The 23,083-nt window shown below is 42.6% G+C and overlaps 1 protein-coding gene across 22 annotated transcripts in view; it reads right to left on the bottom strand.

Moving 5' to 3' along the window:
• CACNA1D (calcium voltage-gated channel subunit alpha1 D) overlaps positions 1-23,083 on the bottom strand; it is a 293,921-nt gene that overhangs the window by 108,957 nt on the left and 161,881 nt on the right. For all 22 annotated transcript variants that reach the window (XM_077278290.1, XM_077278291.1, XM_077278292.1 and 19 more), the window contains exons 9-14: positions 22,039-22,208; positions 6,607-6,694; positions 5,425-5,451; positions 4,819-4,979; positions 4,374-4,599; positions 4,081-4,288 (exon numbers count right to left, since the gene is read on the bottom strand). In XM_077278290.1, the coding sequence (XP_077134405.1) occupies positions 4,081-4,288; positions 4,374-4,599; positions 4,819-4,979; positions 5,425-5,451; positions 6,607-6,694; positions 22,039-22,208 (880 nt within the window). The remainder of the gene's footprint in view (positions 1-4,080; positions 4,289-4,373; positions 4,600-4,818; positions 4,980-5,424; positions 5,452-6,606; positions 6,695-22,038; positions 22,209-23,083) is intronic.

Raw genomic sequence — 23,083 nt, 5'->3', positions numbered from 1 at the left:
TGTAGGCGGCTGTGTGTGGCTGTAGGCGGCTGTGCGTGGCTGTGCTGGGTGCGGCGGCTGTGGACGGCTGTGCTGGGTGCGGTGGCTGTGCTGGGTGCGGCGGCTGTGCTGGGTGCGGTGGCTGTGCGTGGCTGTAGGCGCCTGTGCGTGGCTGTGGGCGGCTGTGCTGGGTGCAGCGGCTGTGCTGGGTGCAGCGGCTGTGCGTGGCTGTAGGCGGCTGTGCTGGGTGCGGCGGCTGTGCGTGGCTGTGCTGGGTGCGGTGGCTGTGGTGGGTGCGGCGGCTGTGGGTGGCTGTGCGTGGCTGTACTGGGTGCGGCGGCTGTGCGTGGCTGTGGGCGGCTGTGCGTGTCTGTGGGCGGCTGTGCGTGGCTGTGCTGGGTGCGGCGGCTGTGGACGGCTGTGCTGAGTGCGGCAGCTGTGCTGGGTGCGGCGGCTGTGCTGGGTGCGGCGGCTGTGGGCGGCTGTGCGTGGCTGTGCTGGGTGTGGCGGCTGTGCTCGGTGCGGCGGCTGTGGTGGGTGCGGTGGCTGTGGACGTAAGTGGCGTAAGTAACAAATAGCTGTGGCATGAAGTGCCACAGCCTCATGGCACAGCAATTTGTTACTTGCGGAGGGTGAGTATACTTACCTGTCCCGTTCCACCGACGCCATTCCGGGCCATGAATATCCCCCTGCTCCCGGAATCGGCGCCTGCGCAGTCCGCGCTTTCCGGCGCCATTTTCTTGAAGACACATTGCAGTGTGTCTTCAAGAAAATGGCGCCGGAAAGCGCGGACTGCGCAGGCGCCTTTTCCGGCACCAGGAGGACAGATTTTCTGTGTCCTCCTGGTGCCGGAAAAGGCGCCTGCGCAGTCCGCGCTTTCCGGCGCCATTTTCTTGAAGACACACTGCAATGTGTCTTCAAGAAAATGGCGCCGGAAAGCGCGGACTGCGCAGGCGCCGATTCCGGGAGCAGGGGGATATTCATGGCCCGGAATGGCGTCGGTGGAACGGGACAGGTAAGTATACTCACCCTCCACCTCCTGGCTCGTCCCTGCTTCTCTGTTGGAGATCGCGGTGTGCGTTCAGCGCTTACGCATACCGCGATCTCCTGGGAGCGTCGCTCTGTGGGGTCCAGACTGCGCCGGCGCTTGCGCAGTCTATAAAGGCTTCGGACAGAGTGACGCTCCCAGCGTTATATATATATATATATATATATATATATATATATATATATATATATATATATATATATATATATATATACACATACACACAATTATTTTCCTCATTTAAAAATTAAAAAAAGAACATATTTGGAATCACCATGTCCACAAAGCTCCGACATGTCAAAATATACACTTATTAAATACAGTAAACAAATGAAAGAATATAAATACCACCAGAAATTATGGGGGGTTTTTTGGCTGATGCACCTCCTCCCCAAAAAATAATGCAATAAACAGCAATCAAAATGTTGCATGTTCCTGGAAACGGTTTCAATAAAAACTGCCGCTTAGCACGTAAAAAAAAAAAAAAAGAAACAAGATCCATAAAGATCCATCAACAGTAAAATAAAAAAAAGTTATAGGTCTCAGAAAATGGCGACACGGACAGAATGTATATATATATAAATATATATATACATTTTTATTTTATTTATTTTTTTACAAATTGTTTTCACAACTTAAATTTAAAAAAAAAAAAACACACCAATTTTTGTGTTGCCGTAATTGTACTAACATGGAGAACAATTCTGCCAGGTCATTTTTAATGAATGAATGTCGTAAACACAAAGCTTAAAAAACAATGGTAGACTTATGGGGGGATGGAGGGGCTTTTCCACAATTTAAAAACCCTTAGATTTTTTTTCTGTTTTCCAGTGCACTGTATGGAAAATCAATTGATATAATTTAAAACTACAATTCGTCCTGCAAAAAGTTTTTAAAAAGTTATGGAATAAAAGGAGGATAAAAAAAAAAACAAAAGTGCAAAAACAAATTGTTTGAATGATTTATGGTAAGTTGTTTTCCATTGCAGTCCTAGAAATAATGATTTGCATCTATAAGCAGACCGACCTAGGCAATAAGTAATTCCTGGGACGTTTTTAGGGGAGGGGGAGCATGTAGATGCAGATTATGTGGCAGAAAGCGCTGCCTTATTGTGCGCTCAGTCTAATTATCCCTACAAAGCGCCCATCTAATAGGAAGCAAGTTTAAATGAAAAGCTTTGTGTTAGAAGTGAGAAACAAGAGCAAAAAGTAATTAAACCCAAGCTCCGTTTCATTGATCGGATGCCTCAAACAGCACAAGAATAGCGGCGCACAATGAATCCGGGCAGGCAAATTCTGTCTAACCCAAAATAAACATGGCAATAGTATAATAGCCATAAAAAAGCTATCAGATCTCCATCCTCATTCAGACACAAAGCGAGCGCCTCTAAAAATACACAAAGCAGAAAGAAAATGACAAAAGGAAACTGTTTACACAAAGTCTCTAGTGTGTTTAATAGGAGAGAACAAAAACTTGTCATTGTGTGATAAATGCTTTGTTCACCATATAAATAACTGGTGGGGCTAGTCGTGAAATTGTGCCCTCGGCAACTGAAAGGGCGCCTTCCTCTGGATGTTATTTCTGTATCCCCTGATTGGCGCATTTTCACCGATTCTGGAACAGTTTTTCTTTTTCTTCTAAGCCCTTCTGTACCAAAGTTATGCCCCTCAGTAATAAAGAACTGCTCTGCGTGGGCGTGGGCTTTTTCTCCTCTGACCAATCAAAACACAGAAAAGTTCTGTGATACACGCCCAGTTAGTTGAAGGGAAAATTTGCACCATTATTACCATGGGGCATAACTTTGGAACGGAGGGGAACAGAATAAAAAGAAAAACTGTTCCAGAATCAGAGGATTAGCGCTAATTGAAGGAGAAACTAGTTTTAAATTTAAAAAAATCCATTAAAGGCTCTCTTTAAAGTGTTATTTCAAAGTAATATGTAATATAGGATAGGAGATAATTTATTGATTTCTAGGGGTTCAACCGCTGGGACCTCCAGAGATCCAAAAACAGGTCTCTGGATCCCAGGTACAGGTTCTGCAGAGTTGCATCTTGAACGGAACAGAGGTGAGTACGCTCTTTCTTTATGGGAATGCTGTAAATAGAGGGGCGATGCACTCGAATCTCTCCGGTATTGCCATAGACATTGAATAGAGTGGAGTTGCAGCATGCTCATCTCTCCTCCATTCAAAGCCCTAATTTTGGGGGTTTTGGGGGTCACAAAGGTCAGACCCCCAGCGATCAGTTGGAATAGCTTACTATCTTATTAATAACCCTTTAAGATGACATGCATTTTAGAAAGATGGTTAAACAAATATTTTTTCTGGGATTTTTATGGTATCGTGAAGCAATTATGGCATTTTTTTGGCCCATCCATTGGGTGAGCAAGAGATCGATCGCCTGGGTCGTGCCCAAATGACCAGTATACTCAACTATTAACAGCAGTCAGACAAAACTCCACTGTTAAGGCCAACTAATATCCTATAGTCAACGTAGCAAACTAGTAACAGAGACGCACCAAATTATCAATAATTTATCAATAATTAAACCACAGGGAAAAAAGGCTGCTACAAAATGTTTCACAAATAAATTATATTTTATTAATATTGAAAAAAATATATTATTATGACAAAACAAAAAATTTAAAAAATCAGAGTAGCTCAATGGAGGGCTAAAAAACACACCAGGGTTATGATATGTACATGCTCAAGTGTATAGTGGCAAGTAAAAATCTAAACGCGTGTTTCACCCAGCTTTGTCAGGGGACGTGTCCTGACAAAGCTGGGCGAAACGCGTGTTGTGGCGCCGGAGTTACATTTTGTAGCACCTTTTTTTTGTTGTTTAAAACTTCAAACAGGTTAGACTAAAAAGTCGATAGGATCAGAGGATTTCGTTTGGATCAGCTGATCATTTAACACGCTGGATAGAAGGATCCGGCCTGTTGACTTTCCATGGCAGATCCTTTTCTTCGGCGGTGTAGTTAAGCCATTACCAGTGCTGTGTTATCGGGGTTTACTACATCGGTATGGATCCTCATCTACAATTTCTACGTACCTGAAATACCGTCAGGAGGGATTGGGGGAAGTTATCAAAGGTGCTTCGCTTTGTCTGCGTTTCGTCAAAGTTAAACTTGCCCCCGAAGAGTTGCATCCCAAGTAGAGAGAAAATGATGATAAAGAGGAAAAGAAGGAGCAATAAGGAAGCGATGGATTTCATAGAGTTCAAGAGCGATGCTACAAGATTGCTGAGGGAAGCCCAGTGCCTGGAGACGACATAAGGAACACATTGGTCAACGACCCACCGACGAGACGGGAAAAGACAGAAGATGATCACAGTCGTTAGGTCACCTGGTCACTTTAAAGATCCGTAAGAGTCGGACACATCGAAAAACAGATATTCCCAGCGGTGACATGATCTCCAGCTCCACGAGGATGGTCTCAGTGATACCTCCACACACCACAAAGCAGTCAAAGCGATTGAACAGAGAGACAAAGTAAGCCTGAAGACCCAAGCTGTACATCTTCACTAACATCTCGCAGGTGAAACAAGCCAGGAGGACTTTATTTGCAATATCTGGAACACAGAAACTTAGTATCACCATCTCCGGGTGTCAATCAACTGTAGCTTCAAAATTAGTGACAGTAAGACAACACTTCTGGTTATAAATCAGACTTCACAGCAAGCTGGAAAGCAGCTTGACCTGTACATGTGTGCTATGCTGCCATCTAGAGGCCAATATGGAAACTGACGTAGTTAATGCTAAGAAACTGACAAACGAATTGTCTCTTGTACCTTGTATTTGTGTCAACCACTCAGGCTGATTGTAGTGCTCAGACGAGATGGTCAAAGTGTTGAGAAAGACCAAGATGATAACCAGCCAGTAAAAAGAGACAGATTTTACTGCGGCTCTGCACCTCCTCCGATTAAACCGATTCCAACGACGCCAGCGTCGACTACAGGGCAGATTAAAAAAAAAAATGACTGACCATCACAAAAACAGAAAACCAATCGAAATACCAAAATTAAATAAAATATAGCTAAAAGGGGTCATCCACAGTTTTTATTTATCATCTTATTAAATGCATGTAACTGGAGCTTTAAAAAAAAAATTGGCAATTGGATTTTATTAAAAATGTTACATTATTTGCCTTCTATAACCTCTGTGCTGGACTGTCTATTGTGGGATGCAGAATGAGTTAACTGAGGATCCATCAGCGAGCGAGATGAGTTTGTAACTCTTTTATCGGTCTTTTTCTGAGCTCCTCATCTGATATATGACCACACAACACATCAATATTAAGGCCAAATGGTGCAAATGGTTATTATTTCTATAAGATATTTGAACCAAAAATGGACAATCCCTTTAAGAGTTAAACATTCAAGCAAGATTAAGCATACCTGAATTTAGACTTGGAAATGGACTGACTGCAATGGAAGAAACAAAATCAGATCGTTAGCACAAGGCAGTGACTATGAGCAGCTCCGCGGCCCTAAAGGAGGCGACATGACGCCTTAACGAGGGCGTTTGATGAAAGGTATACATGCATACATCTTAGTCTATACCAAGAAACAATATAAAAAGGAAAAATCAGAAGGGACAAAAACATATTCATCTTTATGTATCAAAATCAGTATCAAATCAGGGGTCAACGTGTCAGGTATAAGGAGAAAAAGAGGCTTGAAAGAAACAAGGAAATCCGTGCAAGATGATATTTACAGAAACTGAACAGAATCAGACAATCGCTCGTTTTTAAAAGCAGATCTGTCACCAGGTATCACAAAACTCTATACATTGTTAAATGGTTCTCTTAGACCTGATGGGATTGGTGTACTTACTCTGAAAATCCATGTCAGGATGGCCGCTGTGATCTTGACGTTAAGATAAACATTTTAAAAGCCTAATGAGAGCAGCACTTCTAAAATTCTAAAAGGGATTGTCGGGGATAATGCGATAATTGTTTTAGCAAAAGGGTTGCAGCAGTAAAAAATGAGAAATTAAGTTATAATCACCCTCCTCAGGTCCAGTACTGTCTATCCAGCTACCTGGCGCTTTGTTAACAGTGCAGGCGACCACTGCAGCCAATCACTGGGCTCAGCAGCTCATGCCATCACAGGCGTAGCGACTGAGAGGCAGCGCTGGACCAGGGGAGGGAGAGTATAGCTTGCTTGTGCCCCTAACAGCTGCAGGAAAATACTAAAGGGGTATCCTGCCTCCAAGATCCTATACCAATATGTAGTAGGTGTAATAATAATAATATTACTAGTAAATACCTCCAATTAGAAATGTAGTACAGTTCTTCTGATTCTCTATGATTATTACCCCATGTGCAGGGCATTGTTGTAGCTTAGGTGTCCATGGTTACGAGCACTAACTGTCACTATATAGTTACCTAAGCTACTGCAATGCCCTGTACATGGGGTAAGTGACATAGCGAATCAGAAGAACTATACTACATTTCTAATTGGAGGCACTTGCTAATATTATTATTATTACACCTACTACATATTGGGATAGGATCTTGGAGATGGGAATTTTAATCACTATTTGGAATCCTTTTACCAGGAAGTTTCTTCACTTACCACATACTTCCGCAGCACCCGGTATTTTCCGCTTCCGCACCGGCATTTTCGGTGTTTACCGACTCGGTCTCGCTCGTTGGCATGCTCGCTGTACAAGAAGAAACATGGTTTTAATTTTCAGCAGTTTTTTCCAGGACGTGGCCTCCCCGTAGATCAGCCCCGTAGACAAGCAGCGGGCAGATATTCCGCACATTACTCCTGCTCACTGAGAGCGGAATAATCAGCGCCATATATAAACCTTTGTGTCGTCCTCGCGGGGCGAGTGTCTGCCTCATTGGACGATATCTGAAGTGAAGAAACGGATCATTTCTGTAGCCGGAAATGAATAAATAACATTCTATGTTTTTTTTCTGTTATTTAGTTGTGACGGATAAGCCTAGAAGTGTCATATGGTTTAATTAAAATGCCAATCACTATGCTGCCGAGCAACGCTAACGGTAATGTGTTCAATAAATTTGCCAGATTCATAATGATAGCTATATATTGAGTTTACAAAACACTGCAAATCACACAACACGGCAAAGAAAATGGAGCTGTCCTTGAAGAGAAGAATGTCAAACCTGGTAAGTCCCGCCCCCTTGGAACCTGGTGCAAATATCCCCTCCCCTGAGGAACTGTATTTCTCTAAAGTAGAGGAGCAGAAGCAACTGCAGCGTTTAAGTCTGTGGCTGCCGAACTCGCTACTAGCTATGACATCCTTGACACCGCTTCTAATAGTAGGCCACTTAAACGTAACGACGTTGCAGTGGCCTACTAATCATAGGAGATATGGAGGATTTCATTGGTAGAAGGAGTTTTGAAGTTCGTTGGTCTGGTTACCCTGAGCTATCGATGTGGCTGCCAGAGTAGGGACCTGCAAATCTTTTTGCCCAACTCTATTATCAAGCATGGATCCAATGGGCTTCGGTGTGGAGTAAGAAATCATGTGTCTGGGGTGGTAAAATGTGCCACTCTAACCGGGGGGCCAATTTGAATTTTGGGGCCCCCATCTCTTCTATGTTTTCTAAGACAAATAATAATTAAAGAGTTGACCAAAAAGATTCTCAAGATCCTGGTCCAGAGGGGACTTCCAACCGGGGATGTAGTAAGAGGTTCATTGTGCTCTCACTTGTCAGCCACGGACTACTAACGATCCTGAGAATTGTTTTGCGCAAATCTAATAAAAATCAGCCATAGCAAGGTGTATCCTTACCTTTCCATACATTTTTATTACCAACCTGTTCAGAGGAGTTCACGCACTTGATTGAAATTTCAGGTCACACATTACACATGATACTGCCAATAACCAACTTAACCAAGTGAATTTTTCAATCATTTTAAAAAAGACCAGTTGCTTACTCAAACAAAAATGTACTTATATACCTTATAAAAATCCATGAGTTCCCCTGATTCTGACGTACTTTTCCATTCCACGCTGCGTCGCTCCATTGCAGAGATATTCACATTTGTTGATTTGGGAGCGCAGTATGAGAAATCTCTCCTGGTAGTTTAAGTGAGCGCTTCTGAAAAGTTTTCATCCTCTCCCTCCTCTGATTGGCGGCATATGGAATGGAGAGATGAAAGCACACACCCAGAAAAGACTCTAAAGAAACGCCAAGTTGCACTACAAGCAGAGACTTCACATACTGCGCTCCAAAAGCAACAAATGTGAATATCTCAGCAATGGAGTGGCGCAGAGCAAAAAGGAAAAAAGTGGCTGAATCAGAGGCGGTCATGGATTTTTACAAGGCACTTAACTCAATGTTGTGGGCAAAGGACTAGTGGTCTTTAAAATAAGTTGGAAAAAATAAAAAGATCGGCAATAGATTTACCCTCCTGGGCTATAGATGACTCCATCACAATATAGATGGATAACACTAGATGCTCCAGACACATCATACGAAAGCCGGCCGAACCACCTGAGCGTCTGATGTGTATGAGGGTCTCCCGACTCTCCCACGATGGAGATGTCTTGGGGGAGAACAAAGGGACAGTTGAAATGTCAACTCCCGATACTTTTCAAGAAAAATAAGTTGCCCCACGCAGTGTCTGCCAGCAGCTTTTTACATTCTCCCCATTGAAAACACATGGACGCTCAGCCAAGCCGAACACTCATGTGCAAGGAGAAGTCAGGAGATTTTTTTTTTAAATACATCCAATTATGCAAATTATTATTATTCTAAGATCTATTGATTAAAATTAACTATGTTCTTGGGAAACCCCCTTTAAGGATGTAAGCCAATCCAGTTTCCTCCTAAAAGACCCCCATCTGCAGACAGATGTTTCGGCTTTGTGCCCCTCATCAGTGCAGTACAAGGTAGTGACTGTAGGAGAGTTTTTATCCTGGGTCTAAATGAAAAAAAATTGAAATATCCATTAAAAGAGGATGGATCTTGGGAACATCCGCTGCAGCCGGTGTCAGGGCAAGTAAATACGAGAAGGTTTATGCACTGGCGGCAATCTTACAATATGCAGCTTGCAGGATTAGGCGGGTTTAGAGATTTAAGGGGAAAATAATACTATTTTACTAAGCCTATTTGGCCACATTCCTGACAGCGCGAGATGTGTGACAAGTCTCTAAGAAGTTGTTTTATCTCAGGCTGGAGATTGATGATACTCTTATAGCGCAAGGAACATCAAACTTCGCATCCAGGGTCACAAGCGATAGTAATGGGGCCACTGCTAACTAGAAAAGGGCTATGTCGTGACCTAAAGGGTCTGGATAAACATGCCTGCTTTGTTCCTAAAACAGCACCACACGGATGCACAGGTTGCGTCTGGTATTGCAGCCTCACTCTACAAAAGTGAAAATAGCTGAGCTGCAATACCACACATGACCTGATGAGAGATGTGGCGCTGTGTTAGGGAAAAAGCAGTCATAATTTCCAAATTCTGGGTCTTGGGTCTTCGCCTTTTCAAGGGTTGATACATTTATGATTGGTGAGGGTCCAACCGATCCCGGGAACAGAAGTCCCAAAGTTTCGTTGAGAATGTAGTGGTCTGGAGGAGATGCTCGTTCCGCCTATCCCACAGAAGTAAATGAACTAGTAGTCATTTAATGCTTTTTATTCTTCTTTTTTTTTCCTCTGCGGATCGGTGACAAAAAAAGAAAAAAGAAATCTGGCGTTTTGATTTCTCTTTACGATTGGGTTAATTTATGCCATTTATTATTTTAAACCATTTACAGATCAGGTTAATTAATTTTCATTAACGGGCTGTTATGGAAGCCGCAATACTAAAAAGATTTTTTTTTTAAGTCTTTATTTTTATTGGGGTAAATGGCGTGTGGTTCAAATTTGTAATATATTTTTTTAATTTTTGCTTTATTTTTTAGTTTACTTAGGGGACTTGAACTTGTAATCATGGAATTGTTTTAGCTATTTACTGCAATACTGATATGCAGCATATAGTGAAAAATCACAGGTTCCTTTGAACGCTATTCATGGGCTGGTCTTCACGGGATCTCCATCAGCAGATTTTATAGCGGGAGGTCCGATGGGTTCATAGAATGGCATATCCTTCGGTTTGCATGCTTTAAATGCCGCTATCATATCTTGACAGCAGCAGCTAAGTGGTTAACAGCGCTTGTCAGGAAAGAAAAAAGTGGACCTTTATTAGCCCAAATGACGTGGCGACGTTTCCGTTGCAAAGAACCTTTCTCAAGCTTTTAGAGGTACATGATGGCAGGATAACACAGTCATCATCTGCCGAGGATGATGCAGGTTGAGCTCCTGAGCCAGGGAAAATTATTTTTGTCATTACATTAGGTTACAAAACTTGGCCTCTGACATCACAGATATCAACAGCAGCAACTAAGTGGCTAACAGCCGCTGCCAAAGCTTGGCTCTACTCGCTGCTTTTACAGGTAGATGATGTCTATATAATTATCTGCCGAGAAAGATGGGAGAAACATGCAGGCTCAGCTCCTGAGCCCGCATCAAAGAAGGAGACCTATCATATGGTGCAATACTATGTCATATGTCAGGAAGGGGCGAAAGTCTAACATCACTCCCCATTCTGGGTGGAGGGGTGCCAGCATGTAGGTGGATGGGATTTTACGCCAAAAAACAGAGGACTTATCGGTGAACACGGATCGTTTGCAAGGTTGTACTTGTGGTCCGCGCCAGTGTAAAAAGCACCAAGCAAACTTACTCCCAGTTTCCATCTTCCCGAAAACCCATTCTCAGCTACATAAATTGTAAATGAGTCCTAGTAATTGCTAATGATGAGCGCACGTGCTCGGTTAAGGTGCTATCGGAGGATGCTTGGGTGCAAACCGAGTATGTTCAGGTGCTCGAAAACTACATCTATGGTGTAATTCACATGTCCGATTTTTAATTCGGAACGACTGGACGGCACCAAAGAGCAGAAACTTGTCTGATGTTGATCGAAGTGACAGATCAAACTCACCAATGCAAGTCTATGGGTCCCAAAAAAAAAAAAAATTCGGACGGCACTCGGATGCCATGTGAGTGCTGCTGTTTTTCACGGACTGTTCAATAGGGGAAACTCATTCGTTTCGTTTTTTCACCCGATACATTCTGACGGTTAAAAACGAACACCGACCAAACTCTGATGACATTCTGATCAAAATAGCTGATAAAACTCGGACAGTTTATTTGCATAGGAGAAAACCATGGAAACTGGACTAGACGCTAAACTAGGGCACAGTGAATTGAAAAAGCTCATCTTTAGCAAATATATAAGAGAAAACGCAAAGAAAGGCTCCCAGGTGCGTTCCCAATTATATATATGTAAAAAAAAAAATGATGTGGATATAAAAATAGCGCCAAAATAAAGTCTTAAAAGGAATCTGTCAGTAGGTTTTTGCTATGTAATCCGAGAGCATCATAATGTAGGGGCAGACACCCCGATTCCAGCAATGTATCACTTACCAGGCTGCATGCTGCAGTTTTGATACAATCCCTGCAGATGTAGCAGTGATCAGAATGCTGAGCTGTGTATATCCCCGCCCACACCTCTGATTGGCAGACTGTCAGCAAGGTTCCAATCAGTGGCGAGGGCGGGGTTACACAGTTTAGCTGGACTGGCCTGCATGTGAGACCTAGTCCTGCAGTGATAATCTCCTGCTGGTAAAACACTGATTGTATTGAAACTACAACCCACAGCCTAATAAGTGACACATCCCTGAAATCAGACTCTCTGATTTTACATTATTCTGCTCCCAGATTAAGTAGCAAACACCTATGTCTATTTTTTAAAGCATTCTTGCTTTGCAGATTTTTTTCCAGATCTGCCTAAAACTTTTGCACAGTACTGTATATTTATGTTCTGATCGAGGATGCAGCCGACTAAGCTTTTTTGCAGAAATATAATCTGCTAATACATAAAATCAGTGTTTTCCTGGCTTGCAACAATGTAGCAGACACTACAAGTACATTCAGTGCCATTTTCCTAGGCTTGAGAATTCACCATGTTTAAGTAACTGGGTCAGACATGTCAGCTGCAGCTAAGCTCTTCTTGTGGTTTAGTGAAACTGACTGCTGATCGGGCGCCACTGGCTTTAATAAATTCCGCAGCAAACAAAATGGTCTGTGCACTCACAGGCGGCACGTGAAACATGGCGCTTATAAAAAACCTATAAAAAATAATATATTATAACAGCGCAGCATGCAATTCCCGTGATAATAAACCATGCAAAACACAGCAAACAGCAGCCCGGTCACAGCAAACCCCAGTTTACCGTGTTTGTTTTTACGCTTAAAGCACTTAAACCACCCTTTCTTCTTTTCTCCCAGTAGGTCCTCCAGCGTCACCCCTTTATGGCAGAAATACAGTTTTGTTATTTGAACAGCAGGTGGCAGCGGTGTAAATGCACAAATCAGCAAGGATATTAAATGGAGCACGTCCGAGCGCTGTGCAAGTGCGGCGAGACGACCTCAGCTGATCGCGGGCTTCGTGCGCCTGATTGCAGCGCACAAATGAATGGGCCGTTAATGAACAGAGCGACAGCAATTAAAGCGAGGTGTTAAGTGGAAGCGAAAGGGGAACACAGGGATCGGCGGTTACAACACGGAGGAAAAATGAACCATTAAAAGAAGGAAAAAAAATAAATAAAAAATAACCATTAAAAGAAGTAAATAAAAAGTAAAAAAATGAACTATTAAAAGAAGTTAAAAAAGTTTAAAAAAAAATGAACCATTAAAAGAAGCAAAAAAAAAGTAAAAATAATTAACCATTAAAAGAAGTAAAAAAAAGTAAAAAAATGAACCATTAAAAGAAGTAAAAAAAGAAGTAAAAAAATGAATCATTAAAAGAAGTAAAACAAAATAGAAAAATAACCATCAAAAGAAGTAAATAAAAAGTAAAAAATGAACTATTAAAAGAAGTAAAAAAAGAAGTAAAAAAAATGAACCATTAAAAGAAGTAAAAAAAAAATAAAAAATGAACCATTAAAAGAAGTAAAAAAAAAAATAACCATTAAAAGTAAAAAAAAAATAAAAAAAATAACCATTGAAAGAAGTAAATAAAGAAGTAAAAAATGAACAATTAAAGGAAATTAAAAAAAGAAGTAATAAAATGAACCATTAAAAGAAGTAAAAAAAAAACAACATTAATTAAACAACAACAGATAGAAAAACAGAAACACACTGGTTATGGTAAGTTCACACATGGCAGGTTTACTGACAGAAAATGAACACATATGTACTAAAGATCTGGGGCAGAAATCCCACCAGGCTGACACTTGCGCAGTCTACTGCGCCGCGGATCAAGGCGAGGATCAGTCCCGTTACCCAGCACTAATCTGACTGTTAGATTCCGTATGGAATCTTCAGATTTTTGTTTCTCCATGGGGTGAAATAAAATCTGTGTGTGAATTGGGTTGTGGAAACCTGCATTGTTAAAAGGAATCAATTTATCCTCAGAAAATTACTTATTGCTTCTTTATCAAGTTTGTACAAAAAAAAGTATTTTTTTTTTTACATATCCCAATTTCTATTAAACTTAAAAAAAAAGAGAAATTTTGCAATTTTCACACTGGCCACTAGAGCCATTTTAGACTAATGATTTTTGATATTTACGGAAGTCTTTTCAGAAGTCTCATTATCTTCACAGGCAGGGGTACAATGATCGGTAACACATATATGAACAGCTGATAACACAGAATTTACCAATCATAATAGGTGATGTGACAGCTCACATCTTCCCCTTCCATTCATAATGATCTTTGCACACGCTCATTAGGTGCTTCAATACAAAAGATAGGGGCGGAGTCTGTTTATTGCTGCTAATGTACATGTAAATTTCCTGAAAACAAAACTGGAAGTGTGAGTGTAGAATAGTCCTGCTATGTGAAAGCTGCAAGAATTCTATTTTTTTTTTTTAACTAATCGATCTGCTTTGTGTTAGGCCTCATTAAGATGTTCATTATTCATGTTTTCCATGGATAGAACTTCTGCCCGTCACTATCTATGGCAACTGTTATATGATGAAATTTCATATACACAAAAGAAAAAAAAATGAAATCCACAGAAAGTAAATTTATGCTGCAGATTTTAAGAGGTGCATAGCAAATCCACAGCATTTCGACAGTAAATTACTTAGCAGATAAGTCCTCGAGAAGGACAGATCTGGCTCCAGCGCTGAGTTTGAAATTCTGTGCAAAATTCCCAAACGTGTCCTGGCATCGATTCCAGGATGTGTGCGAATGTTTAAGAGGACTCATCAGGTTTTTTATTTAAGTACACGAATAAAGAAAAAAAAAGCTAATTCAGCTTCTCTTAGGAATCCACATTGTTCAGTTCCTCTGTTATCTCTCCTGGAAATCATAAGAAAATTGACAACTGGGTGTCACCATTTCCCTTTTCAATGGGGTGTGTCTTTACACACTATTGACAGCGTCCATTCAGTGCTGGGTACCTTATCAGTTTAAAAGGGAAAAAAAACAAAAGAAAAGCAAAAATGGCTCCAGAGTTGTTAATTCATGGGTACTATAAATGTTTTTGTCACGATTCCATCATTCGCTGTGTCCTAGAGACGTTACGAGTGACAGCTCAGCCGCCCTATGGATAGCAGAGGCGTGTCAGGCTGTCAGTGCTGTGAGTGACAGCTCAGCCGCCCTATAGAGAGCAGGGGCGTGTCCGGCTGTCAGTGCTGTGAGTGACAGATCAGCCACCCTATAGATAGCAGGGGCGTGTCTGGCTGTCAGTGCTGTGACAGCTCAGCCGCCCTATGGAGAGCAGGGGCGTGTCAGGCAGTCAGTGCTGTGACAGCTCAGCCGCCCTATGGAGAGCAGGGGCGTGTCAGGCAGTCAGTGCTGTGAGTGACAGATCAGCCACCCTATAGATAGCAGGGGCGTGTCTGGCTGTCAGTGCTGTGACAGCTCAGCCGCCCTATGGAGAGCAGGGGCGTGTCAGGCAGTCAGTGCTGTGAGTGACAGATCAGCCACCCTATAGATAGCAGGGGCGTGTCTGGCTGTCAGTGCTGTGACAGCTCAGCCGCCCTATGGAGAGCAGGGGCGTGTCAGGCAGTCAGTGCTGTGAGTGACAGCTCAGCCGCCCTATGGTTAGCAGGGGTGTGTCTCGCTGTCAGTGCTGTGAGTGACAGATCAGCCGCCCTATGGTTAGCAGGGGTGTGTCAGGCTGTCAGTGCTGTCAGTGACAGCTCAGCCGCCCTATGGACAGCAGGGGTGTGTCAGGCTGTCAGTGCTGTGAGTGACAGCTCAGCCGTTCTATAGTTAGCAGGGGCGTGTCAGGCTGTCAGTGCTGTGAGTGACAGCTCAGCCGCCCTATGGTTAGCAGGGGCATGTCGTGCTGTGAGTGACAGCTCAGCCGCCCTATGGATAGCAGGGGCGTGTCAGGATGTCAATGTTGTGTTTGGGTTATTTAACTGGCTGGCAATGTCAGATCACTGCCAATTGTAGCTTCAGCTCAGTGGAGTGCTTTCTCTGGGCTCTGTATTTTGATATTCTGATCTTTTGTTGCCGGACCTTGGATTTGCCTTTCGACTACCTGTTTGTATAACCCCATTTGCCTTTCACATATTCTAGTTACCAGTCCCCAGACTTTGCCCTTGACTATCCATTTGTCTTATCCCTCTATCTTTGTCGTACCTCCCTGGCTTTTGACCTTGGACCAAGTTTTGACCACTCTGTCTCACGGCCAGTCCATGGTAGTGACTAGCGTCACAGTTTTCTAACAGAAAAAATCTGGAGATCTGACGGATCTCTTTCCACAGTACAAAGGAAGCAGCCATGTAGATGGCACTGCCATCCGCCTTACGATAAATGCCAGTTTGCACAATGCATGTGAAATGTACACTAAATCCATGTCTTAGAAGATGAGGTTAAGCTCCCGAATGTGCGAGACAAGCTGTTTTTTTCCTGTGGGGAAGAATATAAGGTCAAACCATCCCTGAGGACACAGTGTCAATTAAATGAGCTATGTGCAGTGATAAAAGCACAGTAGCATAAGCTCATTAAATAAGTTTCTACGAGCAGCGTATCAACAATCCGTAATACTCCAGTCATTATTTCCAACTAACCCACCATTATTAAGCAGATAACAAATGGCTGCAATCATTTTCAGTGAGGAAACACGAGACTGGATGCAGATTATGTGCAGCTGCTGATGTCCGGTATTAAGAGCGATGCTCTGAAGACATGATGCAGCGGAGTAACCCTGCCGGCCAGGAGACCATCTTTATGATTATCAGGCTCTACTTGCCCCCAATGTTATCCTCTGGTTAAGTCCACAGTGGAGGACTGCATTGAAAAAGGAGAAATCAGCAGTGAAAATCCACAACCTAAATTGACACAAGTTTCACAAGTCTGAAAAATTCTGCGTTTTTCTTGCAGGTGTTTACGCCAAAATATGCAAATCTGCTCTGGTTATTGAAGCTTTACTTTGGTTCTTATCTTGGTATTTCTTTTTTACTTTTTGTAGTGCAAAAAATGATGGCATTCAGCAGAGCTGCTGTTAGCTCGCTTCCTGGACCATCACTCACTCACAACTCAGCAGGGGTAAGGTATGCCCTCTCGTCGTGACATCACTGAGTGGGCCGAGTTATGACATGCCCTCCTCTCTCTCTTCTTTACGTTTTGGTTTCACCAGACAAAGACATTCCTTGGGTTGGTAAGGGAGGGGGAATGAGTGGCTTTAGGGAATTGGTCGTCCGCAGTTAAAAGCCATAAACTACTCACACATTGGTATCAAGTTGCACAGAGTATCTGGAATAGGGCATGGTTTGTTGTATGAGCAAAAGCAGAAAGGGAGAAAGGGGGGGGTCGAAATGGCCCACATTGTCTGTTCTCTGCTCTTGGATGTAGCAGAGCTCAGTGTGCGCGATAATACACCATTAAATACTTCATGTTCCTGACACCTCCCCCTTTTGGACTGCGCTATGGAGGCACAACCTCTCGGTACTCCTCCATGCGCACCTCAGCAGGGTCACCCTGGCCTGAATAGTCTTGATAGCTTGCAATTTGTTACCATCTTTTCAGTTAGCCATTAAAAGGTATCAACCACTGAGGACTCTCAATTCCAAATATTTTTTTACAGGCATTTTTTCTGGCTCCCTATAAAACATGGACAGTTAAGCCTCATTCACATGTCTGTGTGTGTATCATGTTGCACGGACTGGCCGAGGGTCCCCTGACCTGAGCGTCACAGCCTCACGTATTCCTATGAGGTTCAGGAGACCCTCGGCCAGTCCGTGCATCACATTTGAATGAGGCTGTAAATGTGCTAAACACAGAAAATTTTCTGCACAAAAATATGGCAGAAAAAGTTCAGCATTTATGTTACATAGTAAGATACTGTGCTTTTGAAACAGCAAAAATATTCAGTGTCTAAAACTCACCAAAACCTCATCGTGGGAACGTAGCCCTGGCGACAATGATGAGAGTCGGAGTCAGCACCTATCGTATGAGTATCGCATGTATTAAATAAATAATTTTAAAAATGGCATGGCATCCCCCTTAATGTTCCTAACCAGCTGAGAGAAAGCAGACAGCTGGGGACTGGTGTTAATATTCAGGGAAGGGGCCAATAGACATAAAGGTTCCCACCCTATTAATAACAGATTACAGCTGTTTGTTTAGCCTTTACTTGTTAGTAAAAAGGAGGGACCGAAAAAAATGATGTGCGGTCCCCCCTAAATTTACTAACCAGCAAAGGCTAAACAGACAGGTGCTGGCTGATATTAATAGGCTGGGAAGGGGCCCCTCACAAACTAAGAACATTAGCTCTCAGCTGCCCTAGAAATGGCGCACCCATAAGATGCGCCAATTCTGGTGCTTCGACTCTGCTCTTCCCACTTGCCCTGGTGTGGTGACAATTGGAGTAATAGTTTTGGGGTTGATGTCAGCTGTTTTATGTCCAATGACATCAAGCCCAGGGGTTAGTAATAGCGAGGTGTCTATCAGACACCCATATTACCAACTTCGTAGTCAAAATTAATGAAGACACACACAGAGAAAAGTCCTTTAATTGAAATAAACATTCCTGACCCTTTTTAACTATTAACCTACAAACAAAAATAAAAAAGCAAAGTAATCCTCACCTGTCTGCCGTTAATCCATAATGATGAGGTCCCACGATGATCCCCAACTCTGCTACACCCGCATGGTTCGGTGAATGGTGACATGTAATGCGACCACTCACCATGTGAGCCGGAATCCACTGAACTTAGCGTTAGAAGGCACCTGCAGTGACGAGCGGTGACGTCATTAAGTTTACCGCCAGTCACAGGCAGCGGTTCTTATGGTACGCTCTGTGTGAGCCGGCCTATGAACTGCGGTAACCTTACTGACGTCACCGCTCGGAACGTGAGACATTTCTTATGAGAGTCCTCAGACAGTTCTCTTCTCCTCTTTCTGTTTTCCATGCTTAGTATGGCACACAATGCAAAGATTGAGTCAAATTCTCCCCTTTTTATCTGGTCTCAGGTGTGATTTTCATATTTCCCACACCTGTCACTTGCCACAGGTGAGTGTGAACGAGCATCAAATGCTTGAAACAAAGTTGTTTACCCACAATTTTGGAAAGGTGCCAACAATTTTGTAAGGCCAAGTTTAGAAGTTTTGTGTGAAATTATGTCCAATTTTTCTTTTTTCTCTGCTTTTTTTTTTTTTTTTAAGTTATTCCAATACACTCAAAGGAAATAAACAAATAAACATGTATAACAAAACATGTGCAATTGCAATAATTTTCTGGGTTTCAAGGGTCCAACACTTTCAGCCATGACTCAATATGTGTGTGTTTATGTATGTATGTATGTATGTATGTATGTATGTATGTATGTATGTATGTATGTATGTATGTATATATATATATATATTTTTTTGATCTATATATATATATATATATATATATATATATATACACATACACACACACACATACATACACACATTTGCACACACAGATATATACATATAGACACACACACACATATATATGCACACACACACATAAATATACACACACATACATAAATACACACACACACATATATATATATATATATATATATACATACAGATATATAGACACACACACATATACACATGTATACAGACATACATATATACACATAAACCGTATATACACACACACACACACACACACACACATATATATATATATATATATATATATATATATACACATACACACAGTACACATACATATATACATATACACACGCAGACACATATGTATATATATGTGTATATAGATTTGTGTGTATATAATATATACGGTATATAGTGATGCTGTAGGAGGGTGGTGTAAGTAATAGTCAGTGGACAGTTCTGCATGTGTTCCTTCTCGGTGTCAGTAGAGTCCCTTCTGGCCAGTGACCGGCTCATCGCCTGAACCTGACGTTGTGCCCACTGTCCTGAAGTCACCTCCATGCCGTGACCCCACACCGTGTCACTTATCTGGCGGCGGCCGTTACATAAGGAAAGCTGCGGTCTCTGCCGAGGTGTCTGAGTTCACAGCCCGTATTGGCATGAATCAGGCGCTGTCTCGGGGAATGTCTGCCTCCTGATGGGTTCCGCATTAGATCTGCCTCGATGACGACGTTACAATGGATTGCTCGTGTGGCGATCCCACAGGCACAGTGCTTGCTGAAAATTATTGCTCGCAAGTCGGAGTTTTTTCAAGTGTACCAACTCAACCTTTTCCCTGTACTTTTTCATTGCGACATCTGTACAAACAGCGCCATAAATATTTACAAGCTGAGAGAAGCAGCCACGGCCGCTGATTTAGTGCACCGATAGGCACAGCCCGGCTCTACGCCTTGGCTGGAGTGTCTCGGCACACTTTCAAGATATACTAAGCTGCTCAAAGCCTGTGAATCAACTTCACACATAAATAAAATTATTGAAGAAAGTTTTTAAGTCTTGCTCAAAAATCCACAGAGGCGCTGAGGTGTTAGGTTGTTATGCGGATTTTTTCATTTAGTCTAGGAAAAGATACTTCTGTCTCTCTCACAGCAAGAACTCCCAGCATTAGAGGTCGAGCATGAGCACTTCCACTCCATTCATTGTCTATGGGCCTGATAGATGAGTACAGCACTCCAGCAGTACCATAGACAATGAATGGAGTGGAAGTGTGCATGCATTCTTGACCTCCGTTACATTCATTCTTAATGGGACCACCGGAGATAGCACTCACTTGGTCTTCGTCACTCCTCCAAGACTGAAACGCGTGTCAGTGTGCATGATAGACCGCCTGTAATCTAAAATGGCTACCATGGATAGCTTAGCGCAAACCACTCCACTTACCAGATCCCATGGATCAAGACTTAAACAGTAGCCCCTGTGCTGGAGCAACGGAATAAGCTGCTGTATGGTGGCGCAAAAAATTGGAAAGAACCAAAATAATGTCCAATAATTCACTAAATAATAATACATATTAAGGATATGCAACAACATGGGGTGGAGGGGGAACAAAATACCAAAGAAAGGGCACTGTGCCAGGGGACGACAAAGTAAATTACAAAATGATGTGGTAATACATAATAATTGTATGAAATATTTGATCAAATGGCAAATTCATATATCCGAATAATTATACATATATGTTAATACCACATCCCAAATAGTAATGTAACAGGTATATTCATATGTATGAGTAGATCAGTAAAGTGCTAGTGCAGATCTGTTAATGGCCAAGGCTGCCACTACATAATCAAACAATGGTGAACACGATTGTGTGCTAGAGACTTATAATAAGTTCCAAATAAGGCCGCATAATAATTACCTGTTACTAATGTGAGAAACGTCCCCTGGATGCGCCCTGCCCCGACGCGCGTTTCGGCGTCTGACTTCGTCAGGGGGGTGAATTCACTTTGTCATCCCCTGGCACAATGCCCTTTCTTTGGTATTTTGTTCCCCCTCTACCCCATGTTGTTGCATATCCTTAATAAATATTATTATTTAGTGAATTATTGGACATTATTTCGGTTCTTTTCCGTTTTTTTGCCTGTAATTGCTGAGTTGTTCGTTTGATTGTCCATTTGGTATACATAGTGGTGATGGTTGAGAAATTTTTTCACCCCTTTTTTCAATTTCTTTTAAAAGTTTTGTTCAGATTTTTTTTCTGATTCATTTATATGTATATACCTTGCCTTGAGATTTGAGTATTTGTACGGTGGTGCAGGCTGGCAGGAGTAACCAGACTGCAAGGTCAGCAGCAAGAGGGCAGGAAACATACAAAATCGGAAAACGCAATAGTCAGTAAAACAAGCCAAGGTCAAAACAGGAAACACAGGATGTGAACACACAGGACTGAACCAAAGGAGAACAAATATACACTGTATCTGGCAGCTTCCAGCAGTAAGCTGGAAGCTTAAGTAGGGTGTGGTGCTTCCTAATAGGCTGGAACAGGGAGTTGATAACTCCAGCTGGACAACACACACTCCTACCGTCAAACTGGACAGCACTGCAGGTCCCAGCAACCCAAATCTAAGTGGCTGGACAAAGTCTGTGCAGTACAGAGCCTCTGCTTCCAACGTCACTTCTATCACCAGCGCGGAATGAATATGGCGGCACCTGGCAACTGAAGCAAACGTCACAGAAGCAGGTCCTGGTGAAGATGTCATGCCTCCTCTCCATTCACACAGGCTCTGTAGAGCCTCAGTTCTTGGGATTGGTGGGGGTCCCACAGTCGGACCACCAGCGATCGGGAAGTTATACCCTATCCCACGGATAATGGATAACTTCCAAACTTGGGAATATCCCTTTAACCTAAAATTAACAAGACAAAGCAGTGATAACGGCCTCCTACTTTTCCAGAATGGTCCTAGAGATATTTGAGAAGGCAAGAACGGATGGCTGCAGATTTGGGTGACAGCCCATGTGAGAACCATACTGGTGGCCATATTATTAGTCACATATACAATTTGATACAACTGTATAGACGGATATATATTTACATTTTTTTTTATTTTTCTATGATTATGTGAGAAGATTAATATACGTACTATTCCGCTTGCCCTCTTCATCGCCCTCCTCATCATTTTCGGGGTCGATATCTTCGGCTTGGGTAATCCAATCCAGGTAACCTTTCAAATCCTCCTCAAGTTGCTGCTTCTCTCGTAACTTTTGAAAGTCACCCCGAGCTTTTGCCTTTTCTCTTTCTTTGGAAAACTCGCTGTCAGGAGCCAAGACAGAGCGAACACCCAGTGAATACGTGACGTGTACAACAAGACCTTTACAATATTCTGCAGGAAATGGTGCATTTCTGCGTACAGCACGCGGCATGCAAAGCTCTTTGATTTGCAGATATTTCACAAAAGTGACATTTAATTAACAAGGTTTATGCCGGATATACTGTACATACTTGTCACAAAAGAGAGGACATACAGTACAAGGACAAAGACACAAAGATACACTGTAAAGAAGACAGTCAGCAGTCAGTGTGGAAAACAAACGCAATTCAGGGAAGCAATTGCCAAAAAGTGTCAACAAGAAAAGTAAATCTTCCATAGTGTTCTCAAAATTACAATCCACCCCTAACCCCTGTATATACACTCCAATGTTTAGGACTCATAGCGAGAGGTTATGAGACAGATACCAGCATCCCTGTGTTATCTTTATTTAGTCTGCAGGGCCTCCTGGCATATATAAAGTAGGCACAGATAGTGCTGCCTCCCTGCCTTTCTTAAAGTGGATCTGTTGCTGAGATTTCACAATATAATTTGCATACGTTATTGAATAGCGTCACGACCCACAAGGATCGGTCCAGTGGACGGCACAACAAACACCAACAACGGAATGGCAAAAGGGAGAGGAACACCCTAAAAGTAGGGAATGAGGGATGGGGCACCTCCTAGCACAGCTTGTACCTATCCATAAGCTCCCCTAACGCCCTATGTGGGTCCTTCCCCCCCGCCGTCATGTACACCCTATGTGGGTCCTTCCCCCTGCCGCCGTCATGTGCCTAGCCCATGCTGTCACCTCAATAAACCCTGGCTAGTGGCCGGGAAGGATGCTAGCCTCACCACTGCAGACGGTATAAACACAGGG

Source organism: Ranitomeya variabilis, chromosome 8, assembly GCF_051348905.1.
Source record: "Ranitomeya variabilis isolate aRanVar5 chromosome 8, aRanVar5.hap1, whole genome shotgun sequence".
Lineage (NCBI taxonomy): Eukaryota > Metazoa > Chordata > Amphibia > Anura > Dendrobatidae > Ranitomeya > Ranitomeya variabilis.
This window is presented reverse-complemented; position numbering and strand designations above follow the sequence as displayed.